General features: G+C 34.8%; 1 protein-coding gene across 1 annotated transcript in view; it reads left to right on the top strand.

The window, feature by feature from the left end:
* LOC6053153 overlaps positions 1-17,421 on the top strand; it is a 174,213-nt gene that overhangs the window by 135,565 nt on the left and 21,227 nt on the right. Inside the window, exons 6-7 of the mRNA XM_038261324.1 lie at positions 13-548; positions 5,488-6,577. Coding sequence (XP_038117252.1) covers positions 13-548; positions 5,488-6,577 — 1,626 coding nt within the window. The remainder of the gene's footprint in view (positions 1-12; positions 549-5,487; positions 6,578-17,421) is intronic.

Raw genomic sequence — 17,421 nt, 5'->3', positions numbered from 1 at the left:
TCCGTCATCCAGCAGTACTTCAAACCGGACGTTGTCGACTACGACTACGAGCAGCGGACGCGGCGCTGCCTGGAGCAAACCCTGCCCACCTACGACTCCAACCCGTGCTCCCAAGCATACTGGTCCTTCATCTGCTACAAGAATAACTACGGCAACTTCCACATCCACGCAAACCAGTTCGTCCCGCCAACAGAACTCCAGATCTCCCAGAACCTGCTCGACTGCGTCGACGTGCTGAACATCCCCCGCGACAGCCTGATCGTGGTCAAGCAGAACGCGACGGCTTCGTGCTTCTCCCGGTGCTTCCTGCAGCGATCCAGCATCTACGACGACGCCGCCGGACTGGACTTTGAGCGGCTGTACGTGCTGGTCGGGTTCGACGCCGAGAAGGCGCCGTTCATCGAGAGCGCCCGCGCACAGCTGGCCGACCTGACGGGGGTGGAACAGTGCTCGGACGCGTGCCAGGCCGCGGTCATTCCGGAGCGGTTCTATAAGGAGCAACTCGTCAAGATCTTCAAGACGGACGGAACGCGCGATGCGTCGTTTGTGTTTGATTTGAATAATTTGTAAACGGTTGACAATAAACTTGTAGAACGGTAATGGATCTCCTTTGACTCGGCCACAACGTTGTGGGGTTAGCTGTGGGTGGGAACTTGAAACTAATCCTTTGTCAAACTCTGGTGCCGGCTTTCGGTTGTATGCTGGAAACTGATATTTACCCTTCCCAATGTGTGTGTGTGGAGGTAATCTCTAACCCTCAGGTGACTTGCACAAGGAAAGCGGATGTTGAATTTTTTTTTGAATTCTCACAGTTTAAGAGTTTATAACAGTTTAATTTTGGACAGTTTGATACTTTTTAACATTCCGTAAACTTTTATCCACAATTTTGTCTCACTTTGTAATTTCCAAAAAAAAACTTCAATTTTCCTGACTTCATGCAAAGGAAGGTTTGGTTAATTTTTTTTTTTTTTTGTAGTTTTTGATATTTTTGATATTTTTGTCATTTTTGTCATTTTTGTCATTTTTGTCATTTTTGTCATTTTTGTCATTTTTGTCATTTTTTGTCATTTTTGTCATTTTTGTCATTTTTGTCATTTTTGTCATTTTTGTCATTTTTGTCATTTTTGTCATTTTTGTCATTTTTGTCATTTTTGTCATTTTTGTCATTTTTGTCATTTTTGTCATTTTTGTCATTTTTGTCATTTTTGTCATTTTTGTCATTTTTGTCATTTTTGTCATTTTTGTCATTTTTGTCATTTTTGTCATTTTTGTCATTTTTGTCATTTTGTCATTTTTGTCATTTTTGTCATTTTTGTCATTTTTGACATTTTGACATTTTTGACATTTGACATTTTGACATTTTTGACATTTTGACATTTTGACATTTTTGACATTTTGACATTTTTGACATTTTGACATTTTGACATTTTGACATTTGACATTTTTGACATTTTTGACATTTTGACATTTTTGACATTTTGACATTTGACATTTGACATTTGACATTTTTGACATTTTTGACATTTGACATTTGACATTTGACATTTTGACATTTTGACATTTTTGACATTTTTGACATTTTGACATTTTGACATTTTGACATTTTGACATTTTTGACATTTTGACATTTTTGACATTTTGACATTTTGACATTTTTTAATTTTGACATTTTGACATTTTGACATTTTGACATTTTTGACATTTTTGACATTTTGACATTTTTATTTTGACATTTTTGACATTTTTGACATTTTTGACATTTTTGACATTTTTGACATTTTTGACATTTTTGACATTTTTGACATTTTTGACATTTTTGACATTTTTGACATTTTTGACATTTTTGACATTTTTTACATTTTTGACATTGTTGACATTATTGACATTGTTGACATTGTTGACATTTTTGACATTTTTTGACATTTTGTTTTATTTTTTTTAACTTTATCCACAATTTTGTCTCATTTTGAAATTCCCAACCAAACCTCAATTTTGCTGACTTTATGGAAAGGGAGGTTTGGTTAAAAATTGCACAGTTGTAGTCAAGGAAATCGAGTACCAATCAACCTGTGAGCTGTTGCCGACGTTCTACAACAAAGTTGACACCGAAAACTTGCAGAAAGTGTCTCGTTGCAGCTCGCCTAGCCTGGGGAAAACTTTCTCGATCTAAGGAAAGTCGAAAAATGAAATTCAAATACGAAAAAGTAAATGCAGACCGACTTCGTGACTTGTGGTAAATCGAATCCTTTCTGCGAGTGTGATTGGAAATTTTACAGCTCAGCTGGTTTGAAGTAGTGTGGTTGCATTTCAAAGAACTCGTAGTTGAAGTTTGGTTACCTTCAAGGAAAAATAAATGTCGATAAGTTTGATGATCTTGAAGCAAAATTTACAAACGTATCCCGAACTCCAAAGAAAGTATTACATTTCAAAAAGCAGGAAATCAAGTTACCACCCACATCCGCCCACTATCAAGCTCAATTTGTCATTTCTCTTTCACCAAAAAGTAGGCACCAACCCAAAAAAAGACGAACGCATTCTCCATTTGTCCACAGCTTCCTTCCATTACCGAAACCGGCCCCACTCACACTGTGAGTCCGAGTCCGAAAACTGGACACATCGTCCGCCAGCGAGATATCGACCAGAATCAAATTACCGAATCATATCCTGCCAGTCATTACACGGGACGTTCTGTCCGTCCGTCGCTCTACATGACTCAACCACGATGATGGTCCACTTTGGCCAACCACCACCGGAAGTCCTGTTTTTCTCTGTCTCGGCATGTGACCAAATGTAATACATGCCCTCACCAAAGTGACCTCGTCCCTGGGGGAAATTGGAAAGTTTTTTTTTTTGCCGTTTGTTCCTGATTATTTGCGGAAGTTCTGGAGAGTCATCGTACGGATTTAGGGGATGTTGCGTCTCCATTAAATTAGAAAAGAACTGTGTTTTCTATGGATTTTAATTTGCATTCTTTGAATTTTGAAGACTAGGAAATATTAGAATCATGTGAACTCGTTTTCTTAGATTTTAAGACAAACTCTGACATTTTTGAAGTCGTTAAATCCTTAACTACTTCTTCTCTTGATTTTTTGACATTTTTAACTTTTTTATTATTTTTTTTACTCATTATTGTCATTTTTGTCATTTGTATAATTTTTTTCGTTTTGTCATTTTTGTCATTTTTGTCATTTTCATCATTTTTAACATTTTTGTCATTTTTGACAATTTTGACAATTTTGACAATTTTGACAATTTTGACAATTTTGACATTTTTGACAATTTTGACAATTTTGTCAATTTTGACAATTTTGACAATTTTGACAATTTTGACAATTTTGACAATTTTGACAATTTTGACAATTTTGACAATTTTGACAATTTTGACAATTTTGACAATTTTGACAATTTTGATAATTTTGACAATTTTGACAATTTTGACAATTTTGACAATTTTGACAATTTGGGCGATTTGGACGATTTGGACAATTTGGACAATTTCGACAATTTTGACAATTTTGATAATTTTGACAATTTTGACAATTTTGACAATTTTGACAATTTTGACAATTTTGACAATTTTGACAATTTTGACAATTTTGACAATTTTGACAATTTTGACAATCATGACGATTTGGGCGATTTGGACGATTTGGACAATTTGGACAATTTGGACAATTTGGACAATTTTGACAATTTTGACAATTTTGACAATTTTGACAATTTTGACAATTTTGACAATTTTGACAATTTTGACAATTTTGACAATTTTGACAATTTTGACAATTGTGACAATTTTGACAATTTTGACAATTTTGACAATTTTGACAATTTTGACAATTTTGACAATTTTGACAATTTTGACAATTTTGACAATTTTGACAATTGTGACAATTTTGACAATTTTGACAATTTTGACAATTTTGACAATTTTGACAATTTTGACAATTTTGACAATTTTGACAATTTTGACAATTTTGACAATTTTGACAATTTTGACAATTTTGACAATTTTGACAATTTTGACAATTTTGACAATTTGGGCGATTTGGACGATTTGGACAATTTGGACAATTTCGACAATTTTGACAATTTTGATAATTTTGACAATTTTGACAATTTTGACAATTTTGACAATTTTGACAATTTTGACAATTTTGACAATTTTGACAATTTTGACAATTTTGACAATTTTGACAATTTTGACAATTTTGATAATTTTGACAATTTTGACAATTTTGACAATCATGACGATTTGGGCGATTTGGACGATTTGGACAATTTGGACAATTTGGACAATTTGGACAATTTTGACAATTTTGACAATTTTGACAATTTTGACAATTTTAACAATTTTGACAATTTTGACAATTTTGACAATTGTGACAATTTTGACAATTTTGACAATTTTGACAATTTTGACAATTTTGACAATTTTGACAATTTTGACAATTTTGACAATTTTGACAATTTTGACAATTTTGAAACGGTGAAGGTAAGCTTCTCGCGCGATCCAAAGGCTTTGGTTTGACAATTTTGACAATTTTGACAATTTTGACAATTTTGACAATTTTGACAATTTTGACAATTTTGACAATTTTGACAATTTTGACAATTTTGACAATTTTGACAATTTTGACGATTTTGACAATTTTGACAATTTTGACAATTTTGACAATTGTGACAATTTTGACAATTTTGACAATTTTGACAATTTTGACAATTTTGACAATTTTGACAATTTTGCCAATTTTGCCAATTTTGACAATTTTGACAATTTTGACAATTTTGACAATTTTGACAATTTTGACAATTTTGACAATTTTGACAATTTTGACAATTTTGACAATTTTGACAAATTTGACAAATTTGACAAATTTGACAATTTTGACAATTTTGACAATTTTGACAATTTTGACAATTTTGACAATTTTGACAATTTTGACAATTTTGACAACTTTGACAATTTTGACAATTTTGACAATTTTGACAATTTTGACAATTTTGACAATTTTGACAATTTTGACAATTTTGACAATTTTGACAATTTTGACAATTTTGACAATTTTGACAATTTTGACAATTTTGACAATTTTGACAATTTTGACAATTTTGACAATTTGGATTCTTAACTATCGGATTCTTGAATTTCTGATCTTAGAACTTCAATAACTTGAAATTTTGATGTCTTCAAATTTCAAATTCAGCTGGACATTGAACTTTTGGAGTTCGAACTCTTATACTCCATGAATCTCGAACTATGGGATTATCAGATTGTTGGACTCTGCGACGTTGGTATTTTCTTATGATCTGGGAATATTGGGTTTCTGAACTCTTCATCACTTAGATTTTGGGAATATTGTAGTCTTGAACATATTTCATAAATTAAAATCGTGATCTTTTCCAATACTGTATTATTGGATGTCTGTAGCTATTTCTGCATTTCTGAACTCCTGGGCTCCTGAATTTCAAGTAGTCAGAATGAGTCAGATTCTTGGATTCGAACAAATTGGTTGATGTTTATGATCGTTTTATCTTTCGTTTGAGATCTCATCCGCCATTTATGATCTTGGTGTCGTGTATTCCTTTCGTTTCCCCACTTATCCTTCCACCCGATAACAAACCAATCTCTGAACTCCCGTTTTCCGATGATTTCCATTCTTTACCTCTACCCGCTAACACGGATCACCAGCAGTCGTCGTCGTCGAGCGATACTAACCCGGTTCCACCACTAACCACTAACAAAATCTCCATCGGTTCGGGCAAGTCGTCGTCCGTGGGTTCAAAACACCACGACCATCCCGTAGCGGATGCCGGACATGGGGGTCATCACGGTCAGGTAACCCAGACGGAAGCGTCCAGTGACGGTCAGGTGGACTATACCCAGGCGGACATCCTGGAGAGTGTGTCCCAGCTGGAGTCTACCATCAGTAAGACCATCGAGAACAACGAGCAGCTCAAGAAGGAGGAGGAGGATCTGCTAGCGAAGAAGGCTTCCAAGCACAAGAAGATCGACATTGAGCGGATCGTTGAGACGGAGCTGATGCTTCCGGACATTGAGCGGTTGAAGGACAGTGGCGACGTGTTCCGGGATGAGTACGTGGTGGATGAGGTTGCGACTACCGTTAGGACTACCGTCGCTTCGACGAAGAGGGTCACTTTGCCGTTGACGACCTCGACAACAACAACAACGGAGGTAACCACCGCTGCCACGGAACCTACCGTGACGGAGACTATTCGGACGGAACCGGAAACATCGACGGTGACTCCAACTGATCCTCCAACGACCCTTCCGCCAACAACCTCGACCCAAGTGTCAACGGTAACCACCACGGAGGTCACCACAACAACCCGTAGAGCTACGACGACCCCGGTCACCACCACAACGACCCCGCGGACGACTACGACGACCCCCGCAACGACCTTACCTACCACAACGGCGGTGTCGAGTGAAACCGCGGCGGAGACCGTCCTAATACCTACTAACCGTAGCCATAAGCATAACAACCTCGTCGTAGCTAGTCGGACGACTACCTCCGCGATCCCCGCCCAGGTTGAGTTCGTTGAAGAAACGGTGAAGGTAAGCTTCTCGCGCGATCCCTACTCCAAAGGCTTTGGTTTGAGTTTTCTTCAGTTTGGTTTTCGCGTGGTGACCCCCGTTTTTAAGACAACGAAAATTTAAGTTTATCCTTGATGGAATCTTTCCTGCTCCTTAAAAAGCTGGTAGTTTCGCGCGCTTGTTTTGCACCACCCACATTTTTCACGCAAAAATTGCACCACCCTATCCCCACCCTCCTTCGTCCATGGGCCTGGCAGTAAATCAAGCAACGCGTTATCTCGTTGTCAGTTTTGTACGGTTGTTTCTTTGCAACTTTTTCGTTGTTGTGTTGAGCCCTTTTTTTGCCGCCCGAGTTGGTTCCTCCTCCTTATTAGTTTTTATGGTTATGGGGATTGCGTCATTTTTCAAGGGGTGAAGAGCTGGATGGAGGGATCCAATTAAGTTTTCGAGGACTTTTGAGGCAGAGTTAGAAGGGGAAAATATTTTTAAAATTTGCTTTTAAGTTTACAAAATCAATTTTGAAACCCCACATGGTTATCTTCTAACCAAAATCAATTTTCCTCCTACCAGGAAGCCAGTTTTAAAATTAATTTCCAATTTCTATTCGCCTTCAAAGGCTCTCTGCGGCAGCAATTTTACGTCCACTCAAAGTCACCCACATCCTTGGCTACCTTGAACCCGTGTAACCCATCTGCCGGGAAGCCAAAAGTCCCCAAACTTGGTTATTAGTTGTTGAATATTGAATATCCTGTGTGCTCTCTCTCGATAGTCCCCCTTTAATCCCTTTAGATCCTTGGTCTTATCTCCTTGTTCTTTTTTTCCGGGAAAAGTCCAACTTTCTCCCCGATAAGTTGAGTTTGCCCACTCCAGCTGTTGATATTATTTTTTCGTCCTATGGCCTTTTGTATTATTAGATTGAATCTCGCTTACCTCGGTACTTTTTTTCTTGCTCGGTTTTGTTTCTGCTCAGAGTCCAGCCAAAAATGGATCCCCTCTTATTTTGATTCCATTATCAGATATTTGCCTTTCAGGATATTTTATGTGAGAAGCAGCAAAGTTTGCTGCGATAGTTTTAAGAATATTTTTTTATGATCTCATTTTCAAACATTTATGTGTCTAGTTAGTAATTATTAAATCAAATTTTATCTACTTATCAAAACATATTTTAAAAATCAAAATCAGCTTGAGATTGCTGCACGCAAAATATCTATAAACAACCACGATTTGTATCAAAACAAACCACTCCGGCTTAAAAAATAAACTAGAAGTTGAAAGCACCTTTGTAATCTGCCAAAGCTTTGCTCGGTAGTTTTGTGGAATGCCGCATACATCACTGCTGCAGTATGATTGAAAAGCACCTACCATCAACAAATATCATGCGTTCCCAAACTTTCGCCGGTCACTGTGTGTATTCGCAAAAACGACGCCATAATTGACACATTCGTCCTGCTGCCGACACTAAGCTGCCGTGTACAAAGACATCGTCAAACGAAGTAGCCGGCAATTGACACGAACAAAACACACACACCCATCCCGGCCGACGAGGGGTCCACCGCGTGACGAACTGGAATAACTCATTCGGGCCGGAAACGCCAAAGTAAATTCAACACTAATGGAGTCGGCCCCCATCCCTCGTACTTCTCTTTTTCCCCCCACTATTTCTCCTTCTTGTTATCTCTCTCAAATCTCGGAAAAATGTCTCTCGTTGGTGTCCTGTTTCTTGTGTCGATGTGTGTCTTAAGCTAAGGAAGTTGCACAAATAAAATCCGACAGAACACACTTTCACACAATTGTCTCAAATACACACACATAAACTCACATCACACACATACAGAATGGCACCTTTAACTGTACATGTACTTTGATGTCGTTTGGTGTTGCTGGACGAGAGCTTTCAGTGGCAACAACAAAAACAAGCTTGGGTGTAGATTTATGAAAATCTAGATTAGTAAAGGGACAGGTGCGAATGACTAGGGTGGACCTTTCACAGTTGTACATTTCACTAGCAAACATTTCTTTTAAAAATGTTTAAAAAAATAATAATAATAATAATAACAAGTAATAAGTAAAAACATTGAAAAAAAAATTAAAAAGAATTTAAAATTAATTCGAAGCTTGCCTAAATTTCAAAATTATTTAAAAAAGGCTTTGTATTTTGAAAAAATGAATTTTAGGACGAATTTTCAAAATTGTAGAACAAAAAAGTTATGGTACAGAAATAAAATACCCTTATTTTTTTAAAATTTGAAAGAGAAGGGGAGTTAAAAACTTAAAACAATATTTGCTTTGGCTTAACTTAAAAGTAGGAAATTATACTTTCATTCGTTAAAATTTTATTTTTAATTTTCCAATTTTTACTTTGTTTGTATGATTTGAATGCCGAAGTGACTTTGATAGGTTTGAGATTTTTCCGCAAAATGAAGAGTACAAATTAATTCTGTACGGAATAGTATGGAATTATATTGACCGTGGTAGAGAAGTGTTCAAAGTACTTCGAGAAGAAGGTATCATACAACTTTGGAAAGTTTAAAAAGTTAGTTAATTTTAGTTCAAAAATGTTAAAAAAATGTTTACAGTGATGGAATAATCAACATCAAAAGAAAATCTTTGGATGTTCATCAAAAGAAAAAATCCGAAGGGAGCATGTTCTCCTCTCTCGCGCTCGAAAGATCGGTAAAAAGAATCTAAAAAAAATCATCATCTTGATTATTCGACGGAACATCTTTTTTACTGCTACACTTGCATGTCGAAAATGACCTGTCACATTTCGCGATTATTCCATCACTGAATGTTTAAAAAGTGTCATGATTTTCTCAATGAAAATGAGTTCGATTCGAAAAACGCAATGCACTTTCGGATTCTCTGGATATTTTTTCACTAGGAGAAGATAAAATTAGTTTGCAAATAATAATTTTGTTGCAAAAACATTTTATTTTTGCTGCTAATTCAGTTTGAATTGCAATATGAATCAATAATATTATAAACAAAACTAGTTTAAAAAAATTTAGCAGGATTCTGACTTTTCAAAAAATTTACCGAAATGTGTATGAATTTTAATAAAAAGTATATTAATTCAGTTAACTAAGCAAAAACATTGAATTTTTCTTCTTTAAAACTGTAGCAACCTTAGTGTGTTAAGTAAATTCACCGTTCCAAACAAAAAAAATATTGAAAAATGTTACTTTTCGATTCTAGTGTTGAAAAGTTCAACTTTTCAGCACCCATTTCAGTCCTGAAAAGTACTACTGTTGGTATTGAGAGATGTTAATTTTCTATTCTGTTATTTTTGGTAGGGATAAGTAGGCCGCTTCGTTTCTCCAAAAGGACAAGAAAAGTTTCACAGTGGAATTGCAAAATAGTAGTTTATGCAACAAGTTGCAAAAAGAGGATTTTTTCAGCACGAGTCGTACATTTATCCAACGAGGTTCACCGAGTTGGATAAATACGAAGAGTGCTGAAAAAATCAAGTTTTGCAACAAGTTCCATACAACATTTTTTGCAATTCCGAAAAACACCCATTGAGTGAAATTTTAAGTCAAATTTTCATGTATTTTGTCAATAAATCGTTTAAATCAAAAAAATTTTGAAAAGTGTTACTTTTCGAAACAAGTGCTGAAAAGTTCAACTTTTCAGCACCCATTTCAGTGCTGAAAAGTAGAACTTTTCAGCATTTATTTTGAAAAGTGTTGCTATTCGATTCTGTTATTTTTGGTACAGAAAAGTAGGCTATTTCGTCGTTCAAGAATGACAGGAAAAGTAAGTAATTTCACGACGGAATTGCAAAAATAAAATTTGAACACTTGAATCTGATTTTTACAGGTAATACTAATTGACAGTCAGTCGCCCTAGACTTCGAAATAAGAACATTCAAAGCAACAATTTTTTTAAACACTATTTAAAAAGACTTGTTTCCAAAAATAGTACGCCGATCTGGTGTGGCCTAATCCAGTACATGTTTTAAAAATAAAAATCCCTAGACAAACCTTACCAGTTCGAAAATATTCCAAAAATAAGTTGAAATCCTATCAATGTTACCCCGGTTTACGGTAACATAAAAATGGAAAAAATAACTTTTTCCTGTTTTTTTTTATTTATTTGCAAAAAATGGAAATAACAAATCCTAGCTGGCTTAAAATTAATATTTTCGAGCACTTTTACTACGCAAATTAAAATTATTAATTATAGAATATACCGTTGCACAAATTTAGAAAATGAAAACCTGAAACCTTTCATGGCCAAAATAATGATTTGACAAAATTGGTCAAATTATTCCCTAGTTTAAGTCACATTTGACAAAGGGAATAAAAACTGATTTTGATATTAACATTAATAAAAAACAATCTATATATTTCTTTGTTCGAATCATTCAAAGAATTGAAAAATTGGTCAACATTTTTCCATAGTTCTGAAAACCATATTTAGAAGAATTAAAAAAATGATTGATCAGTACTATTAAAAAGCGAGAGTCAAAATATCAGCATATAAAAATATTAAATAATTTTCCATCATTTTTTAAAAGTGTATCTATTTATTCCTCATCCTTACCTAATTACCTTAAAGTCTTCTAAAAATACAAATTTGACATCATTTCAATTGCATTTTAAGAACTTTTCTATAATTATTCACCACGAACATGGTTTCTTTTAATTTCAGAAATTCTTAAGTAAAACATCAAATGTTTTCAATTCATTTTTAAGATCTGAACCAATTGTTGATCTCTACGTTAAAAAAAAATTAAAATTATTTTGTTACTGATTTTATTTGATTTGTATCATATGTTTAAAAAAACAATCTTTCCTTAGTTTTTTTAAGTTTGCAACTAAAATTTTAGTCTACTAACCATTTCATTAGTCAATTACATTTGAAATAGTTTAAAATCATATATTTTACCAATGCTTTTAAATAACTATCTCAATAAATCTTATTCTATTGTACCATTATGATGCAATGTCAATTATTGGGATAAAAAGAAAAGTATTTTTTTCGGTTTTCTATCTCCAATCATTTATTTGAAAAAAAAAATAGTCATAATATACGTTCACTCAGAAAATAAATGTTATAGATTTGATAATTTACCGGTGAACAAATTTTGAAAAAAAAATAAAATTAAGTGTTTTATACAGTATGTAAAAAAAGTATTTACACCCCTTGGGCACTATGCACATTTTGTGATGAAACATGTAAACAATTTAATGTTGACATAAACCTAGTACTACGTTTTGTTCAGAAACTCATGCCGAACATTTTGCAAAAGCTCATGAAAATATGTTTTCTATAAAAGTTATATAACAAATACTATTACAAAAATAAAAAGGTGCAAAAAAGTTTGTACACCTTTCGAAAAATTAACATAAATAAAGTTATTTGTTGACAAATCACCATAAATCCAGTCTCCCAACTCCAAATAGGCATCCTTGACTGATTAAAAAATAATTTGGATTGAATATAAAGTTTACTAACTACTTAGTATAAAAGTTTATATAACTCTGGAAATTCTATATAAAACTTATCTAAACTTAATTTTGCAAACTTTCAATTTAACTAAATGTCAATATATTACCATAGAATTGCTAAATAAACATTCTGGAGTGGGTATAACACCGTTTTGGGGGCCTTTGTATCGCTAGAATAGATTTTTCGTTGGAATTTCGTACCAACCCGGAATTACGTCGTCGAAAAATCCGCCGGCATCCGAACCGGTCCACAATTCACAAGTAAACCTATGTGGCATCGGAAAGGGCATAAAATTTCCGATCTTTTAATATCCATACATCTAGGTTTTCTATAAAACCCACGTTTTTAAATACCTGGGCAAAAAGTAAGTTTGATCCACGAGAACAAAAATTACGAAATTCCATACATTTTTAGCAGATTGCTCAAACGAAACCATAACAACGTTTTTGCCTAGGTATTTAAAAACGTGGGTTTTATAGAAAACCTAGATGTCTGGTATCAAAGATCGGAAATTTTATGCCCTTTCCGATGCCACATAGGTTGGCTTGTTAATTGTGGACCGGTTCGAATGCCGGCGGATTTTCCGACGACGTAATTCCGGGTTGGTACGAAATTCCAACGAAAAATCTATTCTAGCGATACAAAGGCCCCCAAAACGGTGTTATACCCACTCCAGAATGTTTATTTAGCAATTCTATGGTAATATATTGACATTTAGTTAAATTGAAAGTTTGCAAAATTAAGTTTAGATAAGTTTTATATAGAATTTCCAGAGTTATATAAACTTTTATACTAAGTAGTTAGTAAACTTTATATTCAATCCAAATTCTTCTTTTAATCAGTCAAGGATGCCTATTTGGAGTTGGGAGACTGGATTTATGGTGATTTGTCAACAACTTTATTTATGTTAATTTTTCGAAAGGTGTACAAACTTTTTGCACCTTTTTATTTTTGTAATAGTATTTGTTATATAACTTTTATAGAAAACATATTTTCATGAGCTTTTTGCAGCAAAATGTTCGGCATGAGTTTCTGAACAAAACGTAGTACTAGGTTTATGTCAACATTAAATTGTTTACATGTTTCATCACAAAATGTGCATAGTGCCCAAGGGGTGTAAATACTTTTTTTACATACTGTACACTTTTGATAAGATAAACTTTATTCAAAATAAAAAATAACTGCTTTTTCTAATAGACTAAAAAAATTAACCAAAAATTCATTAATAGAAATGGGCCAATAGTGACTGAAATATTAGCATTTAAAATTTGACAATATTTTTGTGAGCGTTAGAAAATATAGGAAATTTTTGATGCAAATGGAAAGTTTTTTATTATTGCGGAGAAAAAATAAAAGGGATATTTAAAAAAAAAAATCATGAATGAATTTTCAAAATAAAAAAAAATTTAAATAAAATATTGAATCCATCCAGATTATTTCCAAGCTCAAATTTTAAACCTAAAATTTTCTGCGGTTGTCATTTTATCAACAATTTGAACTTAATTACCATCAAAATAATGTTATTACATTCTCAATCATAATGAAATTAAAAAAAAATATGAAAAATGTTGTACAAAAAAATTAAAACCAATAAAACATAAACAGTTACACAAAATCAACAAATTTGTCAGCACCCACCCTAAGCAAACACCCGCGACACTCAGTACACACACACAAAATTTCACGTTTCCGCTGAAAAGAACTTTCTCCTTCTTGTCGTGTTATTCTTTCTTAAACTTCTTCGTTTGAAGGATCCACTTTGCACGCCAGAAAGCTTCCATCTCTGCCCCCCACCCCTTCCTGTACAGACCTTTTCAAATTCGAGAGGCGTCCATATTTGTTGCCCTTTGTCCACGGGACATAAATTCGCTGTGCTTCGGTCCTTCGCCGATGTTTTCTTTTTTTTTTTCTAGGGAAAAACACCGAATTTTGCTTTGGCTTGTCCTTAATGTCTGTTAAAAAAAAGTGTGTCTACGCTTCTTTTCGTTTTTGATTTAAAACGTCTGAAGAATACTTTGTTTTTGTGTTGCAATAAACTAGAAACTCGTAAATCATCTTTAAAAACAATGAAATTGCCTGAAAAACCTTGCGTCTCCATTAAATTAAAAAATATTGCATTTTGATGGAGACGCTTGGTGCCTCATTTCTTAAAGTACTCAAGTTTAAAAAATCCTAAAGAAAACTCACGAAAAGTAGCTTTAAAAGTTCCTCTATCAATCCTTGGAGAAGGTCCACAAACCCACAATTGTGTGTGTGTGTGTGCCAGTGGGCAAAAAGTTAAGCTTGTTCTGTTTGACTTTCGCGATCCTTTTTTTTCCTTTTTTTTCGATCTTTTGGAGAACAAATTTCCAGTACACGGGGGCGTCACCTAGATTTTGTCATCTGCCAAGCACGTCAAATGCCCCAAGTGGGAGTTGGCGAGTGATGGATTGGGCGTGTTTGGATCCGACGACGTCTCTCTGTCTTTCGGTGGAAAATTTCTGAACAACTTTTAGTGGACGACACGATTTAACTCGGCTAGTTAAATTGATTAAAACGTTGCAACAATTTATTCAAATTGTGCCAATCAAAGCGCTGGCCAAATTCGCTTAATTCCATAATTTAATTGGACACTAAACTGGCGCCAGGCTGTGATTTAAAAAGTGTGCACAGAAAGGGGAGGGAGGGGGTGAGTTGGCATATATCATTACCTCCTATTTTGAGAGCAAATTTATTCAATGCATTGCGCGCACATTTCGAGCTCGGTCGAGTGGTGGCGAGAATTTGTTGCACGGTCACTTAAGCGGAACAAACGCGTGGAAATGTCGCTGTAAAAAGATTGAAATTTTGAATCCACTTGAACTTTCAGCAGAACTTTAAATTAGAATTTTAGTTGAGGTTATAGAGAAGCTCAACTATGTATTTAAAATTAAAACGTTTTACCTTAATTAGGTAGTCTCAAACCAACATAACCCGAGCAGACGGAAATAACGTGGGAATAACATTTTTTGTTATTTGAAAATACTAGGCCAATAACATTTAATGTTATTTATAACAAGATTTGTTATTCGGCGTTATGATTTTTTTGTTATTGGATTGTTATTGTAATAATAGACTAATAACATTTTGCGTTATTCTTCGAACAAATTTTTGTTATTCTTTTTTGTTATTTTAACAACTAATCCGATCATCCCAATAACAGTTGGAGTTATTCTTCCATAACAAAAAATGTTATTCCCAAGTTGTTTTGACTTTCAACCAATATCTGACCAATAACAAATTTTTTTATGATAACATAAACTGTTATTAGATTCTTATGCAAAAATGGATTTTGCAGTAATATTTCATAACATTTTTTGTTATTTTAACAGTATTTGTTATTGAAATGGAATTTTGTTATTACCGTCTGCCCGGGAAGGACTTTCAATGGAAATTGCATTAAAATATTAGTTTTTCCAAACTCTAAACGTATTTTGACAGTCAAAATTTGATTTTTTTTTATTTTTTTTTTTAAATATTTTTTATATTGAATTTTACCCTCAAGGACCCAACCCCACATCTAGACGGAATTCGATCTAAAAATTCATCAAATTCCATTTTAAACCAATTTTGAACTTTGAAGCAGTAATGGAAAAAACACTCCATTTTTAAAAGAATTTGAGCCATTCTCCACCAAAATCGGAAATAGATTTTATTTTTTGATTTGGTTCAAACTTTGTGAAGTTCTTCAAAAAAGTTATTTTGCGTCGTTAGTTCGCCCATACAAGTCTCCATCCAATTTTGGCAGCTATAGATGCAAAAACGGTACGTAAATATTCGTAAACCTTTTACTTTTGGAGGAATTTTCTGATCGATTTGGTGTCTTCGGCAAAGTTGTAGGTATTGATAAGGACTATTCAGAAAATAAAGGCACACGTCCCTTTTTTTTTCAAAAAAAAAACTTCAAAATTTCAATGGAAATTTATGTGCAATCAGCTGAAATTAATTTAAAATGCATTCCCCTGCGTTTAGAGTCATTTTTAAGGGGTTACAAACATGTATATCGGCAAAAAAGTCGGAGGTTAGTATGAGCACACACTTCAACTTTTTTAAATTCTTTTTTCTGGGCATTAAAATATACACTTTCACCTACTATCAAATCAAAGGAGAATGGGCAAATTTTGTCCAAGGATCTCGCCGAGACATGAAAAAGTCTTCTGGACCAACTCTCAAACCCGGGGTTCAAAAACATGTTTTGGTTTGTGGGTGGTTTTTTGTTCATTCATGATATGATCTCAGTCAGTCTGCGATCTTGGTTTTCATTGTGCTATGCATCCTGAAACGTCGAAACTTCAAGGTTTTGAAACCGGATCCGACCCAGACTGCTTCAGTGAGTATGGAAGGCTTCAGTGCAATGTTGTAACAACTTATTGGGATGGTCTGAGTCATCCGAGAACTCCTTGGAGTTAAGACCGGTGAGTCTACCGCCGTTACAAGCAAGATGTCGGCGGTTTTTGACCACGGATCATACCCGCATGGCTTCAGTGAGTATGGTAGACTACTATGCTGATGTGTTGGAGTGTCCTGGGTTCTCCTAGGACTCCCTGGAGTTAAGATCTGTGGGTCTACTACCGACAGCCGTAGACCTACTGATCATAACTCCAGGGAGTCCTTGGGATGACCCAAGACATCCTAACACATTAGCAAAGTAGTCTACCACACTCACTGAAGCTATGCGGCTATGTTCCGTTTTCAAAACCGGTCGACATTTTGCTTGTTACGGTAGTAGACCCACAGATCTTAACTCCAGGGAGTCCTAGGAGAACCCAGGACACTCCAACACATCAGCATAGTAGTCTACCATACTCACTGAAGCCATGCGGGTATGATCCGTGGTCAAAAACCGCCGACATCTTGCTTGTAACGGCGGTAGACTCACCGGTCTTAACTCCAAGGAGTTCTCGGATGACTCAGACCATCCCAATAAGTTGTTACAACATTGCACTGAAGCCTTCCATACTCACTGAAGCAGTCTGGGTCGGATCCGGTTTCAAAACCTTGAAGTTTCGACTTGTTTCTATGGGATGCCTCTTGCACAAACGGTTCAAACGGATAAAAACAAGAGAAATCATGTTTCAATCATGCTAAGACATATCAGAACTCATAGTTTTTGCTGATACGCGTCGAATGAAGTCAAGAAAATCGAAATCCATAATGAAACAAAGATTTTATGAATGATTTTAGAAATAGCAAAAATACGATTTTTGTACATTTTAACCCAAAATGCTCAAACTTCAACAGCATGTAACTTTGAACCCGGGGTTTAGAAAGTTGGTCCAGAAGACTTTTTTTCATGTCTCGGCGAGATCTTTCGAAAAAAGTTGGTCCCGTTCGTGTACATCCTTGGACCAGCTCCCATACAAATTTGCCCATTCTCCTTTGAAGACATTTGG

This window comes from Culex quinquefasciatus, chromosome 3 (assembly GCF_015732765.1).
Source record: "Culex quinquefasciatus strain JHB chromosome 3, VPISU_Cqui_1.0_pri_paternal, whole genome shotgun sequence".
Classification (NCBI taxonomy): Eukaryota; Metazoa; Arthropoda; class Insecta; order Diptera; family Culicidae; genus Culex; species Culex quinquefasciatus.
This window is presented reverse-complemented; position numbering and strand designations above follow the sequence as displayed.